We start from the raw sequence: 21,736 nt of genomic DNA, 5'->3' as shown, positions 1-21,736 counted from the left end.
GCTGTGGTTGACCTTTTGGTCTGGTGGTCTTGTGGGTCATCATCTCCCACTGCAGGCAGAGCTCAGGATGGCTCAGTGGGGGGCACCAATGCTCCCAGCTCCCATGGAAGCAGACAGCCCCAATTCTCATGGCAAGGAGAATCCTTCTGCTGAGGAATCTTGGGCAGAAGCCACATGGGAGAAGTTCCCTTCTTCTCAGCTGCCTCTGGGTCTTGTCCCATCCCAGCATCACACCTAGGGCTGTGTGGAGACCTCAAATGCTGCCAGGGCTGGCAGCCCCTGGACATGGGATTAGAAAGCTGGGGTCAGAGCCCTGCACCCCACTGCCAGGCCCTGTGTCCCACCACATTTGTGTCCCAGCACTCTGAGCACCCAGCCAGGGGTGGGCTTTCTTTGCCCAGTGGCCAGAGCTCTCTTGAACCTCAGGGTCTGACCTAGGCTACCCTGGAGAGTGTCAGCCATCAGGAGGATGCTGCATACTAGGGGAAGAGTGGCTTCTCATCTTGCCCCCAGGGCTGGTCTCTTGGTGCCAAGTGAGCACCTAGCAGGAACCTGGCTCCCCACTCTGTCTGCTGCTTGTTACCACCTGCCTGTAGCTGCTGTAAAGTCATCCATATCCTTACTGTACCCCACTCAGGACCAGGATAGCACTCATGCAAGACAAGGCAATGCCCACCACGTTGCCAGCCCACAGGGAGCCTGGGGCAGGGAGAGATGGCATCCAGCTATGGAAGAAATACATTTTTATTAGGAAAGCGTTCTGCAGAGGTGCCAGGCTCTCTCGTACCAAACTAATCCCTCCAACTCTGCTCTATGGGATGTGGGAGCCCGAAGGGCATCCAGCTCCGTCCATAAATAGTGCTTCCTCCTGGACAGGAACACCCCGGGGCAGAGGGAAGGGTGGCATTGGTCGAAACCAGCTCGACCCCACACCGGCACAACGCAGCTGTGGCAAGACCGGCAATGGAGAGCTGTGCCTGGAGCCCAGGGCACCAGGGCAGGGTATCTGCTGCCCTGGGCACTGAGCAGCAGCTCCCTCTGTCTCCTGTGCTCTGCAAGCCCAACAGACCAGAGTGGGATGCAGGAAGCGAGCGGCTCCGTTACTGCAGAATATACCGTGGGCACATCTAGTACAACAAGCGCTGCTTATGCGATCAATAATACTGCTACAAAAAAGGGGGGGGGAATATGCCACGCATGGACCCCCCGGGGTGGCAGCCGGGCTGGCTCCCTGTGGTCCTGCCCTGCCTGGGGAGGGAGGGCGAGCTACCAGACCCAGTCAGGGAGCAGGGGCAGGGAACGAACAGAAGGACCAGGTCCTAGGGGCAGGGGGGAATAAAGGAAAATGGTGGATGAGAGAGGTGGAGGGGGATAAATGGAGTTCAAGGCTTTTCCAGTGCCCCCTGCCCAGTCCAGGCTCCCATATCCACTGGTTGTGCTGGCAATGTCCTCCCTGTACGCGTCTGGCCAGTGTGGGGCTGGTGCCTGGCTTCTGGTCACTGCACTGCCTGGGCAGGCACGGCAGCTGCCCTGGGTGGCTCCAGGCTGGCTTCTCGGCTCTTCTTCCTGGGTGGCTTCTTGATGGGGGTTTTCTTGGCTGCCTGCTCACTGGGGAGAGCCTGATCTTGGCCACTGCCAGCACTTGTCTTCTCCATCCACTTGGGTTCCCCGGCTGCTGGCTCGGCCGCCCCAGGGATCAGTTTTTGCAGGTGGGGAGAGGTGGGTAGCAAGGGTTTGCTGGTCTTTAGGCCACGGGCAGCTGCCAAGCGCTTGGCTTTCTGTGGAGGGGTAGGTTTCTCCCGCTGGGTGCCCACCCCATTTGCTCGGGTGCCTCCGTCCCCCTTGCTGAGGCTCTGAGTCTTTTCTTTCAGCTGGGCGGCCAGCTCGGAGGCCAACTGGGGATGCAGCGGCTCGGAGCGGGGTTTGCTGGTGCCAGGGCTGCGAGGAACATCCCTGGAGTCCCCAGCCCGCCGCTCCAGCTGGATGGCACCCATCTTTCGGAAGGCGTTCTGCACTGCCCCATTGATGCTCTCCATTGGCTCTGAGCTGGCTTTGCTTCTCTGCTTGGGCTTGGAGGGTGACTGGGGCTCACCGGTCAGACTGGCATTGCCCTCGGGTGCGCCAGGCTCCTTCGGCTGCTTCTGTGCTTTCTCCTTGCCCCGCCCGATGCCCTTCTCCTCCGCTCTGCCCTGCACACTGGCTGATGTCTCACTCGGGCTCCTCTTCCTCTTGGCTAAGCCCTGGCCTTGCTCGGGGCTGCCGGACCGGGCAGCTGCTTGGTCCGGCAACTGACTGGGAGCCGGCAGCGAGTTGGACTGGCCAGAGTTGTACCTGCCGTGGATCCAGGACACTTTGGGCTTAGTGGCCGGGTCTGGGGGCCGGGGCTTGGTCCTTTCCGGAGATGGCGCCTTCCCAGGGCTGCGAAGCTCTGCAGTGGCATCCTCCTCCTCTTTGGACTGCTTGGAGAGGCGAGCGACCCGGGCGTAGAGCGCGGCACCGGCCGAGTCCGAGCCGCAGGAGGAGCGCTCGCTGTCCGAGGACCTGAGCAGTGGTGTCTCACTGCTGTCGGCTGGGAAGGCTCTGACAGAGCCCGACTCTTTGAAGAATGTGTATTCGCCTGCTTCTTCCCCGCCGGTCGGGGCCACCAGCTTGTCCCCAGGGCTGGCGGGTCTCCCTCTGTCCCTGCTGTCACCCACGCTCTCTGCGAGAAGAGACCACGGGGGTGTCAGTTGGGATGTATCTGATGAAGGGAAGGACCGAGATGCTCCTGCAGGACAGCGGGCTCCCCATGGAGTCCCCTTGTTCCCGCCTCCCAGTCAGGGACCTCCTGGCTCCTAACCCTGGAACAGCAAACGCCGGAGGAGGGAGCTCTGAAACTGCGTGGGAGGCAAGACTGGCACTTGCATCCCTTCCTGGGACACGAGGAACCTGACACGGTCCCCACTGCGCCAAGGTGACACCTCTCCATCGAGCACGTCCCTGGTGATGTCCCCGAAGTCCCCTGGGGATGCACCCCGTCCCCCTGCTCACCTTCGTGGGGGACGCAGTACACCGGCCCCTCATCCGTGGTGTCGAAGGAGGAGAAGGAGCCCCGAGATGACCACGATGGGGAAGGCTGCTCCACCACCGAGGGTGGCTCGATGAAGCTGCAGTTCAGGGTGTTTTCCAGGTCATGGTGGGCCACTGCAAGGGCAAGGAACTGCTGTCAGTGCCCGTTCTGCCAAATTCCCCAGTACCCCCCTGCCAACCAGGAGGGTGGAATGCTGCACAGCTCTTCCTGCCTGCCTTCCTGGTGGTGTTGGGGACAGGGACAGCAGCCAAGGCATGAGGACAGCTCTTGCTGCACCTTCCAACCAGGTCTCCCAGCCAAGTGCCCACAGAAGCCATCAACCAGTGGTGGTGCTGACCAGCTTTCCCCATGCTTGGGTCACGGGCAGCAGTTCAAGCCTCACACCTCCACCTATCCCCCTCTCCATGGAAGGTCTCCACTGCCCAAACTGAGGCAGAAGGATGAGCTACCCAAATCTCTGGGTTCCACAGGATATGGTGAGTGTCCTGATGGTCACCCATGAGCTGTGCAAACTGGGAAAGCCACTCTGCAAAGAGAGTCCTGATACTGTGGCCACCTCCTTTCCAGGGAAAGAAATTAACTGCCAGCTTTAATTCCATTAATTCCCACTTCAGCATCACTGACTGCATTTTCCTTTTCCATCTGCTTCTGCACAGGGATGCAGAAGGATGATAAAAGGATCCCTGCAGTAGGGGTTGCACATCACTCTTTTTTTTCTTTTTTCCCATTCTGTCACTTTTCAATCCGTTTGCCAGCTTCTCCCATCCTGAAGCTGAGTAGGAGCATCTCCCCCTACCGAGGGGCCACCCACAGAGAAACTGAGTGGAAGAGACAAACCATCAGAAAGAAAACTTGATGTTTGAAAAAAGAAACAAAGAAGCTGAGCAGTTAAGAGTTGTCTGGGCTGGAGGGATGTTTTCTTTCAGCTTGATCATTTTTAAGGCTTTTTGCTGGGTAAGTTCATGTCCCACAGGGCTTCCCCAGTGCTCACAGCTTCAGCATCATCCTCCGGTACCCACAGGACTGTGGCAGCAACCAGCTGGGAGGAAGGACTGACGCTCCCAGAGAGGGCAGCGATCAGATGCACTTGTCCCAACCCCCATAACACTGGCTTGTGTCCCATGGGACAGTGACAAGTTGCCTCCAGGGCCAGGCAGGGCTTTGCTTTGGAGCAAGGGCTGCAAAAGGGTGCTCCCAGAGGGTGGTCGGGCACTGGAAAAGGCTCCCCAGAGCTGTGGTCATGGCCCTGAGGCTGCCAGAGCTAAAGATGCTCTCAGCACATGGTAGGATTGTTGGGGTTGTCCTGTGCAGGGCCAGGAGCTGGACTCAAGAATCTTTGTGGGTCTCTTCCAAGTCAGAACACTTCATGTTGCTATGAAAACCCTGTGCACAGATAGGATCCCAGCTGTACACCGATATTTCCAGGTATTTATAAGCTCTGCCTGCACATCCCAACTGCATCTCAAGCCCAACTGCATCCCAGTCGTACTGCAAGTTCCTGCTCAGACTGATTCTTGCACCACATCCCTGTTTTACAATAAAATAACTTTTAGTATTATTGGGATGCCCACTGGAAGGTTTATCCATTATTAGGGAATCTGGCTGTTAAAAATGACAGCAGTGCTGCACACTTGTCCCTGAACTGTTTGGCGTAAGGTAAAAAAAAACCCAAGCAGAGATATTTAAAGAGCAAACGGCCCCGAGAGGGGAAAGCTGCAGTTCCAAAATGGCTTTCCTTATAATAAAAACCAAAAAGAGAAAATTAAAAGCAGCCAGCTGGAAACAGATGAAGGAAGATGCTTTCTCAGAGGAGGCGTGATGAGCAACTGGGACTCACAGCCACGAGGCATCTCTAGGACTCCAGTGAGACTCAGGATACAGCCAAAGGATCAAATGAGGCTGTGCAGCACACCCAGAAGCTTTGTAAGGTTCGGGGGCTCCAGCATGGTCCCCAAGGATTTATCGCCGTGGGCTGGTGGGGCTGGGAGAAATGTGGATGCTTCCTGCATATCCTCTCCTGTCACTGCTCCCTGAAATCTCCTGGAGCCAGAGCCAATCCCAGCCTTGCTTGCATGGTGGCCAATTGGTCTCCAGATTGGGATGGAGCAGGGAGGAGCCACAGAAGGACCATGGAAGAGGGATCCTAGAACTCTCCTGGCCACTCCTTCTCACTCAGCCCAAGCTCCCCATGATTGGCATCACCCTCGGGTCTGGTTGAGCTTTGCTCCTTGGAAAGGAGAGTGGTGGTGGGGTGCAGAGCTTGGGTCAGCCTCAGCATCTGCAGGGTGACATGTGACTGCGACCCATGCTAGTACCACTGACGCCCTGAAGAGCAAATCTCACACACAGGGATGTCCAAACCCTGGCACCGTGCCACCCCAGGATGTGGCCCTGCTGGCTGCCAGCTCGGGTGCAATCCCCAGGGAGATGCTGTAGATCCAAAGCTGGTGCCAAGGTTGGGAGAAGCTATTGAGGGAGAAACCTGGGGCTCCAGGCACCTGATGAGCTTCAGTGGGTCTTCAAGGCCTGCTGTCTCACCTGAGAAGGTTTTACCATGTGTAGGCTTGTGCTCACTGGTGTTTGAGCCCAGACGGGAAAACCCACTTGGTGCCAGCAAACACAAGGCCAACAATGTGAACAGATCCAGAGGGACCATCGACCAGGCATCAGCCAGCACCAGTTTCACTGGGACATACCCATTGGGTCCAGGGCAACTCCAGCACTGACCTGGCACTTGGGATGGGGCACTTTAGCTTACCCTGTACCCTCCTGCTGAGGTGGGACCAATGCAGGGAACAACTGGCCTCTGCTACTGGATACTGACCACTGTGGCTTCCAGGTGGGGCCACATGCTGATGTGGCACTGTGGTTACCAGGCATCAGGAATGCAGCTGACACAGGCAACTCAACAGGTCCTCATCACCTGGGGAGTCCCCAGTCTCAGCAGGGTCTGGAGGCATTATCGTACCACATGCCAGTGGGACTAGGAGCTGCTGGAACACATGTAGGCTCTGCTGTGCAGGATAACACAAGGCAAGCCCTAACAAAGCCTTTCCCTCCAGATGAATTAACAACCCTCAGCCCCACAACAGACTCCAGGAATAGCCCCAACCCTGCCATGCCCTGAGACCATCCTGAGCATCGTTAGCCTTTCCCGAGCCTGCTGCTGCTCTGTGTACACAGAGTGGCTGGACAGGTGCCAGCTGCCTGTGAGCTGGTGCAGGGAAGGTGCAGGAAGCCCCCATGTGAACCCCCCCTGCCCTTGCCACACACAGGAACCCTCTGTCCTCCCCAAGCCCTTCTCAGCCCCTTCCACAAACATAGCCTCTATGATCCTCTGTTATCCTTGCAGCAGGAATGTTTCTTGGGCCCCAGCACACCCTGTTCCAAGCAGGGCTTTGCTGTGCCCCACTAGGCAAGCGCTCATCCCCCCAGCTTTGATGCTGAAGCTTGAGCATGGTGTGCAGGAATGGGGGTCACAATCCTGTGTCCCATCTGGGACAGGGGATTTGGCCTCATGCTGAGCCACTGTGAGCCAGGATGTGACTGCTCAGGGTATTCCATCAGCATGGCATGCCCAGGGAGGTGCTGGGCTCAGGAAGACAGGCTGAGGCTGAGCCCCATCCCAGCACAGGGTGGGGAAAGCTGCCTTAAATCCAATGCCTTTATTCAATGGGTTGCAGCATATCCCCAGCTCCTCGTGCTGGGAAGGGGTGCAAGGAGACCTTGGAGTGTGAAGGGGACAGCATCCCCCAGCTGCCTGGATGCACAGGGTCCCCAGTAGTCCTGACAGCACCAGGTCAGATGCTTTGCCAGGTGTGAGCAGCCCCCTACAAATCCACTCTGTGCCTGGGCAGCATGGGGAGCTCAACACAAGCCTCTGCCCCTCCATCCACAATTCTGCTGTACAGGGCAGCATGGTGGGCAACCCCTTTGGATTCTCTGGCTCCAGACAAAGCTGAGGCAGTTAGCTCAGGACCAAAAGGGCATTTTGCTGCCTGACAGGGACCATTCCTCTCCATGGGAACCTCAGGAGAGTAAACCCAAAGCCTAAAGCCACTCAGCAGAGCTTCAGCACCAGGTACCACTCTAGCACCCTCATAAAGCAAAATGATGTGCTTGGAGATCCAGAAGCTGCAGACAGAAAGGGCTGAGTCCTGTGAGCTGTCCTGGGGACCCACATGTCCCTGTCACCACTCTGCCATGTTCACCACCCTGGTTTGGGGCTTCAAAGGATGCTGTGAGCCATGCAGCAGGAATAAAGCCCCCAGGGCCTTCCTCGCTCTCTGCACCCTCTTCAACACCAGTGCCTTACCCACGACCTTGGGCAGCTTCTGGCGGCGCAGAGGGATGCGGGGGAGCTTCATCCCAATCCGACTGAACCGCCCGCACAAGCGTCTTGGGGGCTTCTTGGCTGCTGCTGGGTCCTGGCTGGAGATGCAAGAGAAGGTAATGGCACTGTCAGAGAGTTCCCCTCCCTGCAGTGGGGACAGCCTTCATGGGTAACAGAGAGGCAGAAGCTCAGGGATGCTGCAAGCGCAAAGAAGGTTTTGGAATGATAATGGGTGGACCAAAGCAGGGGTATGCCCAGGAAGGTGGGGACCCACCCAGGCTGCTCCCAGCCCCAGGCGCCAGCTTGTGCTGCACCAGGAAGCAGAGCAGTGCCAGGGGATGGTGGCAAGACCAGAACTAGCCATGGCAATTGACAGTGCAGTCCCAAAATAAACACAACACCTGGTCAAGACTCTGACTCTTTGAAAAAAAATAAAAATCATCCCAGCCCAAAGCCAAACACGTGGCTTCCCTTTATTTGCTCTCTGGTTTTGAAACCTTCTGGGGCTGAGTTTTCAAGCAATTTTCTGCAGCTGCAGGCGTGAGTGGCTTTGTGTGTTGATGGAAGGGAACCTGTGGCATGCCCACTGCCACCATGGTCCCTTGGGATGCTCTGGCAAGGGGCTATGCTGGGACAGCACCACAGGTCACCCAGCATTTTGGGGACACTGGTCGGGGCACCCTGGGAGAGAGGAAACTGTTTGAAGCCATTCCCACACTCCTGTGCCATACCTTACCCCTCAGGGCTGCCTTTGTGCTTTATCTGCATCATAATCACCTGCAGTCCCTAGGCTCTGCAAGCCAGCTGTGCTGGGCTGGGATTGAGCTGGCAGGGCTGCAAGGAAAATTCCTGTGCAGTGGCTGGTAGCACAAGGGGGTTTTCTCTGCAGCCAGAGAAACTCCAACAGTCATCTTATTCCTTGCTGAGCAGGAGAAGCATTTTCCCCTGCCATGGGTCTGTCCTCATCCCTATCCTCAGCAGGGGATGTTACCTGATGCTGCCAAAATGCTACCACCATCCTGATCTTGCTGCAGGAATTCACCCTCCCAGCCCTGATCATCCCCATGTGGGAAAGTCAGTATCCTCCCTGTTCCCCAGGTCTCATCCCATGGCCTAGAGGTTTGTTCTGGGGAACTTGGCCATGTCTCAATGCCTTTGGTGTATTTCAGGGTTCCCTATGCAGATCAACTCCAACTCCCTGGAGACTGGAGAAAACTTGGTGGATGAAGTGATGGCCCACGAGAGGGAAATGGTCAGGGAGGGCAGGAATGGGCTCCCCAGGCAGGGGTCCCTCTATCAGCCCTGATGATGCAGCAGGACCTGCTCAGACCCCAGGGACCAGCATGGTGCCTGTGGGCAGCACTGCTCTGTCTGTTTCCCCACAGTTCCAGCATGGCCCCTGTATTCCCCTGTCACTGGTTCCCCACATTTCCATCCTGGTGAGATCCCTCCTGGCCCCGGCACTCACCCGCAGGCTTCGTCCTTCTTGCGGCAGATGCAGCAGCAGCAGAGCAGAGAGAGCAGGAGGATGAGCAGCAGCGCCAGGAGGGCCCCTGCCCCGATCACCCCCATCCTCTGGTTGGCCTCTGCAAGGCAGACCTGTGGCTCAGCCTGGTGCCAGCCCTGTGGCAGTGGCAGCCCTGCCCCTGCCTGCCGGCACTCACCCATGTAACAGGCGCCTGTCAGTGGGTCGCAGGCGCCGTCGTGGCAGCTGCAGGCTTCAGCACAGTTGGCTCCGTAGCGTCCAGGAGGGCAAGTCAGGTTACAGCTGGAGGGAAGGGGCTGGATGAGAGTGGTGCATCCCCCACCCCGGGCACAGCACTGTGGACCCACTCAGCTGCTACCTTCTCCCGAGCCCTCTGTGCTCCAAAGAGCACATCTCCAGCTTGCTCTGACAGCTCAACCACACCATGGAAGACCCTGTAACCTACAGGGATCAGGAGCTCATCACCCACCCAGTGGCTTTGCCCATTGCTCAGGGGACTTGGCCCAGGTGCCTCTCACACACTCTCACTGCTAACCTTCACCCATTGACCATTTCCATTCGCCATTACCATTAGACATAGTAATTAGGAAAGGTCATTAACCCAGTAGTCACATCGAAAGACAGTCTGGCATCAGGCACAGGGATTCCAGCTCAGCTCAGCAGTGATGTGGCTGCAGCACCCCAAAGCCCATCCCTGCCAAGCTGGGCAGAGCCACAGAGGCCACAAGTTGGGAAGGTGCCCAGACTGATTTTTGGTTTTATGGCCTCCAAGAAGGAAAAACAACAGAGCAGCCCCAAGACATCCAATCCATAAGAGTGAGCCCTCCCCATTCAGCTCTGCCTGGTGTCAAATGACCTTCATGGTGGTGTCACTCTGGTAAAATGACCTCCATGGTAGTGTTACTGAGGTGATGGGACATGCATGAATGGGCACCAATCTATGATTATCAAGGGCTTGAGCATTGAAAACATGCACCAAGCACATGCCAAAGCACCTGGACCTCTCAGTGTCAGCAGGACCAACCTGACCTACCTCCCCAGCCGTGGGCCAGGCCATGCAGAGCAGGACTCAAATGGATTTGGGAGATGCCAGCAGCACTGCTGGGCACCAAACCCTCCACCAGCAGCATCCTGGCTGCAGCAGTTGCAGCTGTAAGGAGCCAGTGGGCCCCAGCCCAAACCCACTCCCCCACAGGCATAGCTGCCACCAGCCCTCGGCGCGGTGCCCAGAGGCAGCTCAGCCCATTTCACACTCCAACAACTTTGCAAAGTGCCACTTCAGCCAAGCCTCATGCCTGCTGTGTGCCTGCTGTGTGCCCGCCAGGACGGGTGCTGAGCACCCACATCGGCTCCAACAGCTGTGCTGGGAAGCAAATGTGGCTCAACAGTAGCAGGGATGTTCCCTCAGCAACATAAAACCTCTCAACCCACCACTTTCTGCCCCAAGCTGAGACTTTGGGAGACCAGAGGGGAGTGATTTTTTCCCCAGGAGGGTGCTGACAACTCTGGAAAAGACAGGGAGAAAATAGAGCACTTTGTGCAAATATTTCAACAGTTGCTCCTTTAGCATCCTCCTGACACAAAGCTGACAGGACACCCCTGCGTGGCAAGGACATTGCTTCTGCCTTCCTTACAGAAATCCCTTTTTAAGCAAATTATATGCTGCGTACAAAAACACTAGTTTGCACATAGTCCCAGGGATCTGTCAGAGCACCAGGAATGTCCCTGAGCCTGCCCCGCACGGCACAGCTCAGCTCGTGGTTACGGCACCAGGATGCTGCTGGGGCCAGGATGCACCCTGGGCATCCCCCATTCCCACAGGCCTGATGCTGCACCGGGCTCAGAACAGTTTAATCCATGATCTGTCCTCTGGCACTATGCTGAAGGTGTCACCACACCCCCTGGGGAGCATTGGGACCCTTTCACCTCTGCTTTTGCTACCAAAGGTGGCCATGATGCCCAGGCCAGACGTCCTGAGCTGGTGCCTGTGCCAGCAGTTCTTCAGCACCGTGAGTGGTTGGTGAAGCCCCACAAAAATAAACCCCAAAATACAAACGCTCCCTCTTTTTATGCCCTGAGTGAAATGCCAGCATGGGCAGGATGCCAGCTCCAAATCCCTATCCTTGCCATCACCCTTGGAGTTAATGGCTGGGAAATCCTGAGCACCATCCAGCAGGACCTGCAAGAACTGTCTGCATGTCCCAGCTGGGTGGGAAACTCCTTCTTCATGTTTTCAAACAGTATTTCAGTCCCATACTGGGGAAAACTACTCAAGGATGTGAGCAGGACCTTGACAGCCCTTGTGTCCCTTCCCTGTTCAGGAGGAAGGAGGCTTGGGGAAGACCTTGGCCAGAGGCAGAGCTTGCAGCAGGACCCTCCATGGATGCCATGTCTGTGAGGCTGTTTGTTATTCTGGGCTGTGGTTTCTTCTCTCTTTTGGATAGAAATTCTACCCTGGACTTAAAAAAACCCAACAAACCATCATTTTGTCAAATAGTTTTTGCCGAATAGGCATTTTCTAAAGCTCAATGCCTTTCACAGCATCACCTAGCTGCTAATGGCTCTGGGAGCATGTCCTTCCCCCTCTGCTCCCCACATCATCCGAATTATTACCTGCAAGCTTTTCTACAGTACGAAACCTCTCGTCTCAGAACCATGTAGGACTCAATGGGGCAGGAGGTACCTGAGCATCACCCCCTAAAGTGTGCTCATCGTGCCTCACTTACTAGGTGCCATGGGAGCCGGGGTGGCAGAGGCACTGCCCAGTCTCGAAGTGGCACTGGCCGTTGACGCAGTCGCTGCAGACGAAGGCGCAGTTCTCCCCATAAGTCCCGTTCCGGCACTTGGTTTCACACCTGAGGAAGGATAAGAGCATCTGGCTGGAGCACCCATGGCACCTGGGGACCTCTGGCATCCCCCCACATGCAGGGAGACTGGGCTGTGTGTCACTGTGTTGACTTGGGGTTTCTGAAGCCAGGAGAGGCATACAGGGATGGACTGAGCTCGCCAACACAGCCATGGGACTGAGGGGAGCCTGTAAGACCCGTGCCCTGTGCCCCCAGGTAATGCCGTATGCTTGCAGTGAGGCTCAGCTCTCAAGCTGGGATGCTTTCCTGCAGACTCTTGTACCCAGGATTGGTTCCAGGGCTGCAGAACCCCTCAGCAATCCCATTCTCTGAGCAGTGCAGATCAGGGAAGCCAGGCATCGCTCTGCCAAGACGCAGTGCTGCACCCAGCCACACTCACCGGTCTCCAATCCAGCCAGGGTTGCAGTGGGAGCACTTGCCATTGATGTGGTTGCAGGTGTGGCCGTCCTTGCAGGGGGGACAGAGCTTCTCACAGCCCTCTCCGTAGAAGCCAGGTGAGCAGGGCTGGTCACACTTGGTGCCATTCCAGCCTGCCTCACAGGTCAGGCAGCGCCCGTCTGCCACAGTGCACGGCTGCAGGCTCTTGCACTGCCCACATCTGCAAAGCCCGAGGGGAACCCATCACCCAGTGCACTCTCAAACCTCCTGCTGCCATCTCCCACCAGTGCCAGATCAGATCCAGCAGAGTCTGGCCACTCACCGTCTCCGGCAGCCTTGGCCATAGAAGCCGGCTGGGCACGGCTCGCGGCAGTACTTGCCCCGATAGCCCGGCTCGCAGGTGCAGGTCCCATCCACCTGGTTGCACTTGCCCTTGTAGCACTGGCAGTAGCGATCACAGCGGGGCCCGAAGGTCCGCTCCCGGCACTGGCAGCGCCCTGTGAACTGCTCACAGGGAGAGTTGTTGCAGGAGCACTGGTTGTTGCAGCCACGGCCCCACCAGCCAGGCTGGCACAGGCAGTTGCCCGTCTGCTGGTCGCACTGGGAGTTGTGGCTGCAATAGCAGGAGCTGGAACACTGTGAGCCCCACCAGTTAGGCTCGCAGGTGCATTTTCCCGTCTTCTGGTCGCACTTGCCATGCTTGCAGAGGCAGATATTCTCGCACTTGGGACCCCAGCGGTTGAGGTTGCAGGTGCATTGACCAGTCACATCCTCGCACTGCCCGTTGGGGTGACAGCTGCACATCTCCTTGCAGTCGGGACCCCAGAATTGCCGGGGACACTCTGTGGGGAGATCCATCAGCCCCAGAACTGCCCGGGGGGACAACCCCACCACTGGGAACAAGTGGAGACCCGCAGTCCCAACAGGACCTGTTGTCCACTGTCCTCCCTCTCCTCCCCGCAGGGCACTGGATTTCAGAGGAGACCCCAGCAAAGGCACAATGCCCAGGAGGCAGAGCCAGGGGACAGACAAGGGCAGAGCAAAAGCATGCACAGCCCCATCCCTGATGCTCTGCTCTGGGATGTCACCTCAGGATGAGCAAGGGTCACCCCAGTGAACCCCACCGAGGACACGAGGGCTCCTGCCAATACTCACTGGTGTCGCAGTTGGCACCGAAGTAGCCATGGCGGCAGCGGCACTCGCCAGGCCTGACACACACCTCATTCTCCTTGCAGGTGAAGTTCCCCTCACATATGGCTGCATGCAGGAACAGATGGCAGGCATGAGTGCGAGTCCCTGCTCTCCTGAGCAGTGCCTGCCCTTCCCAGCTCCCCTAAACCCTCACAAAGCCACCCCAGAGAAGGGAAAGGGCTGTGCAGTGGTCCTCTGAGTGCTGCTGAGTTGTGGCACTATCACCATCCTGGCAAGCAGCTGCGTGGGCCGCATGAGACCACCAGCCATCAGACTCCTGTCACCCAGCTCAGCTCCTCCCCCGCCACCAGCATCCTTCCATCCAGCTCAGCTCCATCCCTGTCACCCAGATCAACTCCATCCTGGCCATCAGCCTCCTGCCACCCAGCCAAGCCCTGCTCCTGTCAATGGCTGCACCCAGCGGCACTGTTGCTTGCTCCATACTGCCAGAGAGGAGAAGGGAACATGGGATGGAGCAGTTGTGGGCAGCCATGAGCACAGTCCCCGTCCTTGAACTCCTTATGGACCACAGCAGTGCCACTGCTATCCCACCACTTTCTCTCCCTCCACTAGCCCCCGAAGGCCACCAGTTCCCCTGCTGTGGGGACCTTGCACTGAGGCCAAAGGCCAGAGCCAGGCAGGCACAGAATGTGGGACAGGCAGCAGGGAGAGGCAGCACCGCGGTGCAGGCAGGCACTTGTAGATCCCACATGGCCCCAGACAGGCTTCCTTAGGCACTGGGAGAGGGGGAGACGACCACCCATCCCCGCCACCTTACCTGGGAGTTGTTAGACCTACGGTGATGGATACTATAGAAACCCCTAAAATAGACAGATTACACAGGTTAGGAGCAGTGAGTCTAACAGTTAGTGCAGATTGGGGGGCAGGAGATGGGGACAGCTCACTGTGGTACCATCCTCCCCCCACTGTCCTGGCAGATCCTGTCCTTCTCCCTTACGAAGGGGCTGCACCCCATTCCCAAAACATGCAGCAAGGAGTTACAGGGCTCATGCACAGTGGGTTAGTGGGTTACATGGGCTTTGCTACCAGCTGCAAACTGCCACCTGCAGCTCTACCAGGGTACAGGGAGCCCCGCGACCATCCGAGACTGCGGGGGACCCTAAAACAGCCACCTTCATCACAGTGGCAGTGCAGGAGATGATGCTCCCATGGTTTCATGCTGAGCATCCATGCTGGGCTCACAGTGGTTCCCAGTGAAGAGCTGCAACACCTTGCATGGCGCAGTCCAGGCTAGGTGGTCCCTGCCTGTCCCAGTAGCCTCTCCCAAGTGGGGACACGACACACACGTTCCCAGTCTGGACAGCTTCTTCTCCACTGGTGCCTCTGTCTCAGCTTACCATGCTGATGCAGCACCTGTGGGGAATTTGGCCCCATCCCCACAGCTGCACCTCCACCCTGGGGGATACCTCACTGTCATCTGGGTTCCCAAGCAGCATCCCCAGATCCTTAGATCCACAGCTGGCTGCCAAGGAGAGAAACCCCCACAGTTCTGTGACCCCCAGCACTGGCACTGAGCACCTCTTCCATCCACATGATGCTGGCTTGGAGCCCTGCAGGAAAACAGGACCCCAGTGCAGGTCCCCAGGGCACGGTGGCCCAGGCACAGGACACATCAGGGTGGCCCTCAACAGTGGTGGTGAGGCCAGGAGGGCTCAGCAAATGATGGGCAGTGTCCAATGAAGCAAAATGCCAGTGTTTACCTATTAAACACTCGTTTCCTTGTTGCCTCCATCCCAGGCAGCACACAAGCACCGAGGAGCTGCAAGGGGGAGAAAAGGATCACAAATAGTTAAGACCCCCAAAAAGTCTGGTCCTTCCCAAGAACCCACCAGGAGCCCTGAAGCCATAGTGGTGAGAGGTCCTGCTGGGAGCTGCTGCACACCCATGGGGCAGAGAGAGCTCTTGGCTCTTCCTCCAGCACACAGGGAGTTATGGATCTGGAGCTCTCATAGGTGCTGCTTGAGATGCCTCACCAACTACTGAGGGGACTAGAGGAGCACGGACAGGGTGTCAGTTCCTTCCATTACATGATGAAGCAGCAAAAGTCATGTTTGCAACCTCTACAGTAAAAAAAAAAAAAAATACAAAAACCTCCCCCAAAAGCTGGGGAAAAAAAAAAGAAGATTCTAAATGTCCCAGGAAGAAACACAATCTGAACCCCAGGCTTGCTCCTTGGTGACCTGGGGTCAGCACCCCAAAGGCAGACTGGAACAACCTGGCTGGAAAAGCTGGAGCACAGTCAGCTCCCAGGGGATCTACTCACGTATGAGCAGGGGGATGCCAACTGCAAGCAGCTGGAATGTTTACCTGAGCCCCTGGGTGTCCTGGAGTGCCACCACCTCCAGGAAGCACCAGGCACAGGATCATCAGGCAAGATGTTTTTGGCACAAGCTTGACCAGAATAGGGGTTCAGACTGCCTCAGAGGCTCAGCCAGGGACACAGCTCCCAGCTGGGATAGGACACCTCATCCACACTTGGTCAATGACACCTCTAAGCAAATGTTTGGGGGCTAATGATGCTTCAAGCAAGTGTGGGGAGTACGCTCCCTATGCCACGACCCCCCCAGAAATTTTTGTTTGGGGACCCCTGCTCATCCTCAGAGCCACACGCTTGTCCTTGGGGTGACCCGTGCTGCCTGGTCCTGCAGGCAAATGGCAGCAATGCTGGGGGGTCACAAACAGTCCAGGCAGATGCTGCAGTCAACGCAAACTTCACCCAGGCTGGTCTGCAGCACAGCCTGGAATGCATTTGGCTTTTTTTTTTTCCTTCTCCTTTTTATATGTAACAAATGCAGAAGAGGAGGAGACAGCAAGGAAGTATTTGCTCTAAACCCAGAGCAGTCACAGGACCACGTCTGGCTGCCAGACTGCCTCGTCCTGGGGCTGGGGAGGAGCTGCCAGCAGCCCCTCGGCCAGACTGGGGCACTGGGGATGCAGCTCCCACCACTGGCCCCTTGGCGGGCAGCACCCGCACAGCCAAGCCAGGAGCATCATGTCCCCCTTCTCGTGGCAGACGGTGAAAAGTTGGAAAGGAGGCAGAAAAGAACCACAAAAATGATTCGAGGCCTGGAAAAAATGCCTTGCAGCCGGAGCCCAAAATAGCTCCATCTATGCAGCCTGTGGAAGTGGCTGTAAGATGCTGCAATGGCAGTGCTGTGTACACCCCCCACCATGGGCACCCCAGGGCTCCAGTGGGGATTCTGCTCCTACCAAGCACCCAAGGGGATGCACAGGAATAACGGCAGAGGAGGGCCAACCACGTAATCACCTCCCCGAGGACGGGGGGCTGGAGTCAAGGTTCTTCTCTGCAAGAATCTTCAGGCTGCCCTCCCTGAAAAGCTTTTGTCAGTTGTGCTCGGATGCTCAGGCACAGGTGGGGAAGGGTCCATGGTGCCCTTGCCCTCCCATGGGATGGCCAAAGCCCCCATTGTTCTACCTGGTGTTGCTTTCACCACTCCATCCTTTATAATTCAGTTTGGTGGGGTTTTATATGAAACCATCACAGGTTTGCAAAAGGAAACCCCTCTGCTCGGGAAACCTCCTCCCTACAATGGCTCAGCTTGGCCACCAAAATGGGCATCACAGAGGATGCAACAAAAAGCATCATTCATGATGAAAGCCCTGAGCTGACAGTGGGGAGCTGGGAGTCCCTGGAACACAGTGGAAGGAGGAAAAAACTCTTCTGCCACAAGCTGGAGGAGGCAAGCAGCATCTTGACCACCACCAGCTGGGATCCAGTCTACCACCTCTTATCTTTTGGGCTTATCTTTTTCTTGATAGCTAATCTTTCCTTTGTGCCTGCTGGTGGCATCCCACACCCTGCTCAGCCCTCGCCTCATTTATCAACAGCTTTGACATCAAATAAACTCTCTCCTGTGGCAAGGAGAATTAGCTGGGCTGGGGCACTGGGAAACCAGTGCTCCCAGTGTGGTACCTGGACTGGTCCCTGAGCACAGCCAGTCATAGGGAGGGTCAATGCTGGCTGCAGGTCACCAGTGCCCACCAACATGTGGGACTAAAAGGTGCTTCTTGGCCTCAGCTCTCTAACAGAGGGTTTCCTCCACATGCCCCATGACCACTGAAAAGGGATAACTGGGAGATGTGTTTAAAAGCCCACTCCTGACCCACAGGGACATGCCACTGCAGACATCTAGTGCAAATATATTTTCTATTTCTTCCTCTTTCCTTCAAAGCACTACAAATACTGGGAAAAGAAAAATCTGCCTCCAAGCTGTGGCTGGGGCTTGGGAGCTCAGCTGATGTGGAGGAAGAGGAGCAGGGTGTGGGCAGAGCCAGAGCTGTCACCAGCAGGGACAAGTGCTCCATGCCACCCTTGCCCTCAGCCCATAGCCACGTCCTGCTCATGCTGAGCATCAGTGGGACCTCAGCAAATGATCCTGAAGTTTCCACAGATGCAGAATATTTTTCTTGTGATTAGTATCCTACATTGCTCCCTGAAGTACATTTGCTTTACCAACAGGTATGGAGAGGGCTCCTGAGGCAGGAGGATGGCTCCTCATCCAGACCAACACAGCCCTCCCTGAAAAATGAGGAGCAGGCTCACACCCTTGAAAGCAGGAGCAAGACTATGGGACTTAGATGGCTGCTGCTGCCCATGGTCCCATGTGAGACCTCCCTGCTCAGTCCACTGGATGGAGCTGCAGAGGAGCCCTGTGGACATACCCAGCATATCCCTGGCACCCAGAGCACCACTAGCACCCTGGCACCCATCCCCAGTGCTCCTCCATCCCTGCTACACTGCTTCTCCCAAGCATCACCCCAGTGCTAATCTCCTTCTTTCTTCATGTTACCCATCACTTGGTGCCACCCAGCTTCCACTGTGTGGCACACAGGGCTCTTGGTACCACTGGGTCCCAGCCAGTGCTGCACCCCCAGCTGATGCCAGCTACAGCTCCCTGGCCCCAGCCTCGGGGTGCAGGCAGACAGAGATCTCCAGGGCAGGCAGGAGTAGGATCATGTACATAAACAGAAACCCTTCAAGTAGAAACTAAAAGTAGGTAAACCCCAAAGATTAGCAAATGAGAGCTCTAGCAATAGAGTAGGACAGGGACAAAGCAGTGCTCAAGCTGTCACCAGCCTGCATCCCCACCAGCACCTTCGGAGAGCATCCTGCAACCAAATTATAATAAAGCTTCAAATTTAGGGACGAGTTGAATTTATAGCATAAAACTCCAAAGAGCCCCAAATATGCCCTTTTCTTCTGCCCTAAATAGTTTCTTGAATTGCTACTTGCAAGCTGGGTATCAGGAAGTCACATAATCTGCCCGCTGAGCTCTCCAAAAACTGTGGTGACATCTCAAGTTCAAATAGCAGCTTCACCAGGCTCAAGTGGAGACACTGGGACCCCAGGCCATCTCCGACCCCTCTGTCCCTGGCCTCAGGCACAGGGCAGGATCTGCAGCACCGTGGCCTTAGGGCCACCAGGATGGTCACATATGGGGTGTCCTCCATGCCCATTTTACACAGTCATGATGGGGGTGGGTGCCAGGTGGGTGGGTGGGGAGGGAAGAAGGGTTTGCAGAAGGGTGAGGGGTGCAGTGTGATGCAAACATCATCTGAGCTGCCTAGGGACCATCCCTGCCCAACTATTACCAGCTCTCAGGCTGCATTCAGGTCTTGTTCCCACCAGAGGATGGACACAACCATCCCATGGATCCTGCCCCACTCAACAGTCAGTGCCTCTTGCACAACCCATGGCCCCACAGTGCTGGTGCAGCAACTTCCCCACCTCGATCCAGCGGGGGCCGGGGGGTCCCTGTGCAAGGGGGAGCATTCCCAGCACATGGGTAGGATACCAGGAGCAGGGTGGGGACACTGCTCAAGTTTCCTCTGCCACCCCAGGACGTAGTGACAGCTTTGCTGTGCAGGTCACGGGCAGGCAGAGGGACGGCTCCCTGCATCCTCCCCTGTCGAGGAACAGCATGGGCGGGAGCTGCGGCTGCTCTGGCTCATGAAATGCCTCCTTAGGAAACTCAGGCTGTAATTTGAGGAGGGGGCACCAGCTCCCTGCGGCCCTGCTGAATGGAGCCATTATGTGGCCCCTCTTGCTCGCAGCACATGTTTTCCTTATGGACTTGTCTGACCTCACAGGCGAGATGTAAAGGTGCATTTATGGCCTGGGGCCCCCCATCAAGGGCAGGGGATCCAGCTCTTCCAGGTGGGGGGCAGCAGTTGTGGGCACTATCCCCCCTTTGCTGGGGCCAGCATCAAGGGAAGCATCAAGGCTGAGCTCAGCGGAGAAGCCTGGCTAAGGTGATGCTCTGCAAAGTGACCTATGGGACACAGAGAGCCTTGGGAGTGGGGACAAGGCAGTGCCACCTCCTGTGACCCTGCCCTCGGCCAGGCAGGCAGGATGTGACCCCGGGACAGCCGGACAGTTTCTGAAGCCAAACCCGAGGGTCCTGGAGCTGCCAACTCCACCATCACCAGCAGCTCGGGGCAGCTCCACCATGATACCCAGAGCATCCTGTATCCCACAGTTCAGGTTCAGCAGCGTGACTGGTCCCCTGGGAGGGTCCAGGACCGGCCTCCCATAGTGTAACCCGATCGCCGGAGGTACCCAGGACCGGCTCCTCGCAGCAGATCGTGCCCCAGGGATGCCAGATTGCCCCCCCAACCCCTACCTCTTCCCTGACTCCAACCCCAGCGACACCCCAAACCAGCTCCCCGCAGCAGAACCGCCCCCGGGGTGTACAGGACCGGCTCCGGAGAAATCCAGGACCCGCTCGCCTCAACATGACCGGGCCCAGCGGAGTGTGGGACCGGCCGCGGGGCACTCAGGTCCAGCCCTCCGCAGCCCCCCGGGGGTCAGGACCAGCCCCCGCGTCCTGGCCCCGCTCAGGCTCGGCTCCCCCACCTCAGCCTCGCGCAGGGCGGACTTTGTCTTGGAAGGCGCCCAGCGCCGCGGCTGCTCGGATTGTGGATGGAGCGGCGAGCCCGTCCCGTGTCCCGTCCCGCGGTCCCGACCTCCCCCGCGGGGGGGTCCCGTCCCGCACAGCCCACACACCTGCCCGCCCCCACTCCTACCCGCCGGCCCTGCAGACGTTCCTGCCGCGGGGGTTCAGCTCCTGCGCGGCTCCGCGGCTCAGCACCAGCAGCAGCAGCGCCGGCAGCAGCGCGGCCCCGGCTCCGGCCCGGCGGGGCGGCCGCAGCCCACGGGCCGCCATCACCGGCGGAGCGGCGGGGCCCGGCCGGACCCGGCACAGCCCATACGGGGCCGGACGCTGCCCCCGCCCCGGCTCCGCCGCTCCCGGTGCCCGCCCCGGGACCCGCCGCTCCCGCTCGGCGGGCGGAAGCACCGCCGCGATCGCTTCGCCGCCACCTCCCCCGCGCCCCTCTCGACAGCGGCGGGAGGGGCTCCGCCGCCAGCCAGGAAATTCCGCATTGGTTCCCCTGACGGCGGGCCAGGCTCCGGGGGCCGCCGCCGCCCCGGCCCGGGCAGCGACCCCCCCGACGGCCACGGGGGCTGCACCGGGTGGGCAGCACCGCCGAGCCGGGGGAGAGTCCCCGAGGGGGAACGGGAGGATGCGAGGTCCTGGCTTCCAGCGCAGCCCGGGGATCCAGTAGCTCCCGGGAGTCCTGCGAGTCCTGGAAGCCCAGTGGCTCCGGGGTTTGGATGGCCCGAGGTCCGGTGGCACAGGGAATCGGCTGTCACGGTGGCTTGGAAGCTCCAGGTCCACGGCACCCGATGACCCCAGAGTCTGGCTGTCCTGGGATCCAGCAGCTCCAGGGTCCAACGGCCCTGGATGTCCAAGAGCACTGGGTTTTGACCATTCTAGGGAGTCCCTGGGACCTGGCAGCCTCAGGTTCTGCCTCTTTCTGGAAGCCCCACATACACAACAGCCCTGGGATCTGCCTGAGCCAGACTTCCAGCAGCTCCAGGGGCCCCACAGACCTGAGTGCCCAAGGGCCCTTGGTCAGTCTGTCCTGGTGGTCTGACAGCCCTCAGAAGCCTGAAAGCCCGAGTATCCATCTGACCTAGGGATCCAGCAACTCCAGGTGCCCAACAGCCCCATAATCTTGGAGGTCTGGTGGCTCCAGGTGTGTGACAGCCCCAGGGGCTTACTCTCCTTGGGGTCCCTGGGACGGCAGGTCCCTGAGAGTCAGGCAGAGTAGGAGGGCAGCTGACTGAGGGATGCAGCAGCTCCAGGCACCTGACAGCCCCAGGATTTGGCTGCCCCAGAGGTCGGGTAGCTCCAGGTGTGTTACAGGCTCACTTTCCAGCTGTCCTGCAGGTCTGGCTGTCCTGCAGGTCCAGCTGTCCCAGTGATCTGGCACCTCCCTGTGGCTGGCAGCCTGGTCCAGCCTTTTGGGAGCCCTGCAGAGACCTGTGGGAGCGAAGTAGTGCCTGCAGCTGCAGTGCCAAGGAA

The 21,736-nt window shown here is 58.0% G+C and overlaps 1 protein-coding gene across 1 annotated transcript; it reads right to left on the bottom strand.

Moving 5' to 3' along the window:
* Positions 1-726: 726 nt before the first annotated feature.
* On the bottom strand, positions 727-20,787 carry SCARF2 (scavenger receptor class F member 2). Its single transcript, XM_071571940.1, is given in 12 exon segments — positions 727-2,701; positions 3,031-3,183; positions 7,386-7,501; positions 8,872-8,989; positions 9,068-9,171; positions 11,616-11,744; positions 12,136-12,354; positions 12,457-12,976; positions 13,290-13,391; positions 15,047-15,105; positions 20,394-20,631; positions 20,634-20,787. Coding segments are annotated over 12 exon segments (3,081 nt in total). The 5' UTR covers positions 20,752-20,787; the 3' UTR covers positions 727-1,496.
* Positions 20,788-21,736: the final 949 nt, after the last annotated feature.

This window comes from Pithys albifrons, chromosome 17, assembly GCF_047495875.1.
Source record: "Pithys albifrons albifrons isolate INPA30051 chromosome 17, PitAlb_v1, whole genome shotgun sequence".
NCBI classification, from domain to species: Eukaryota; Metazoa; Chordata; class Aves; order Passeriformes; family Thamnophilidae; genus Pithys; species Pithys albifrons.
Note: the sequence above shows the minus strand (reverse complement) of the source record. Positions and strands in the feature narration are given on the sequence as shown.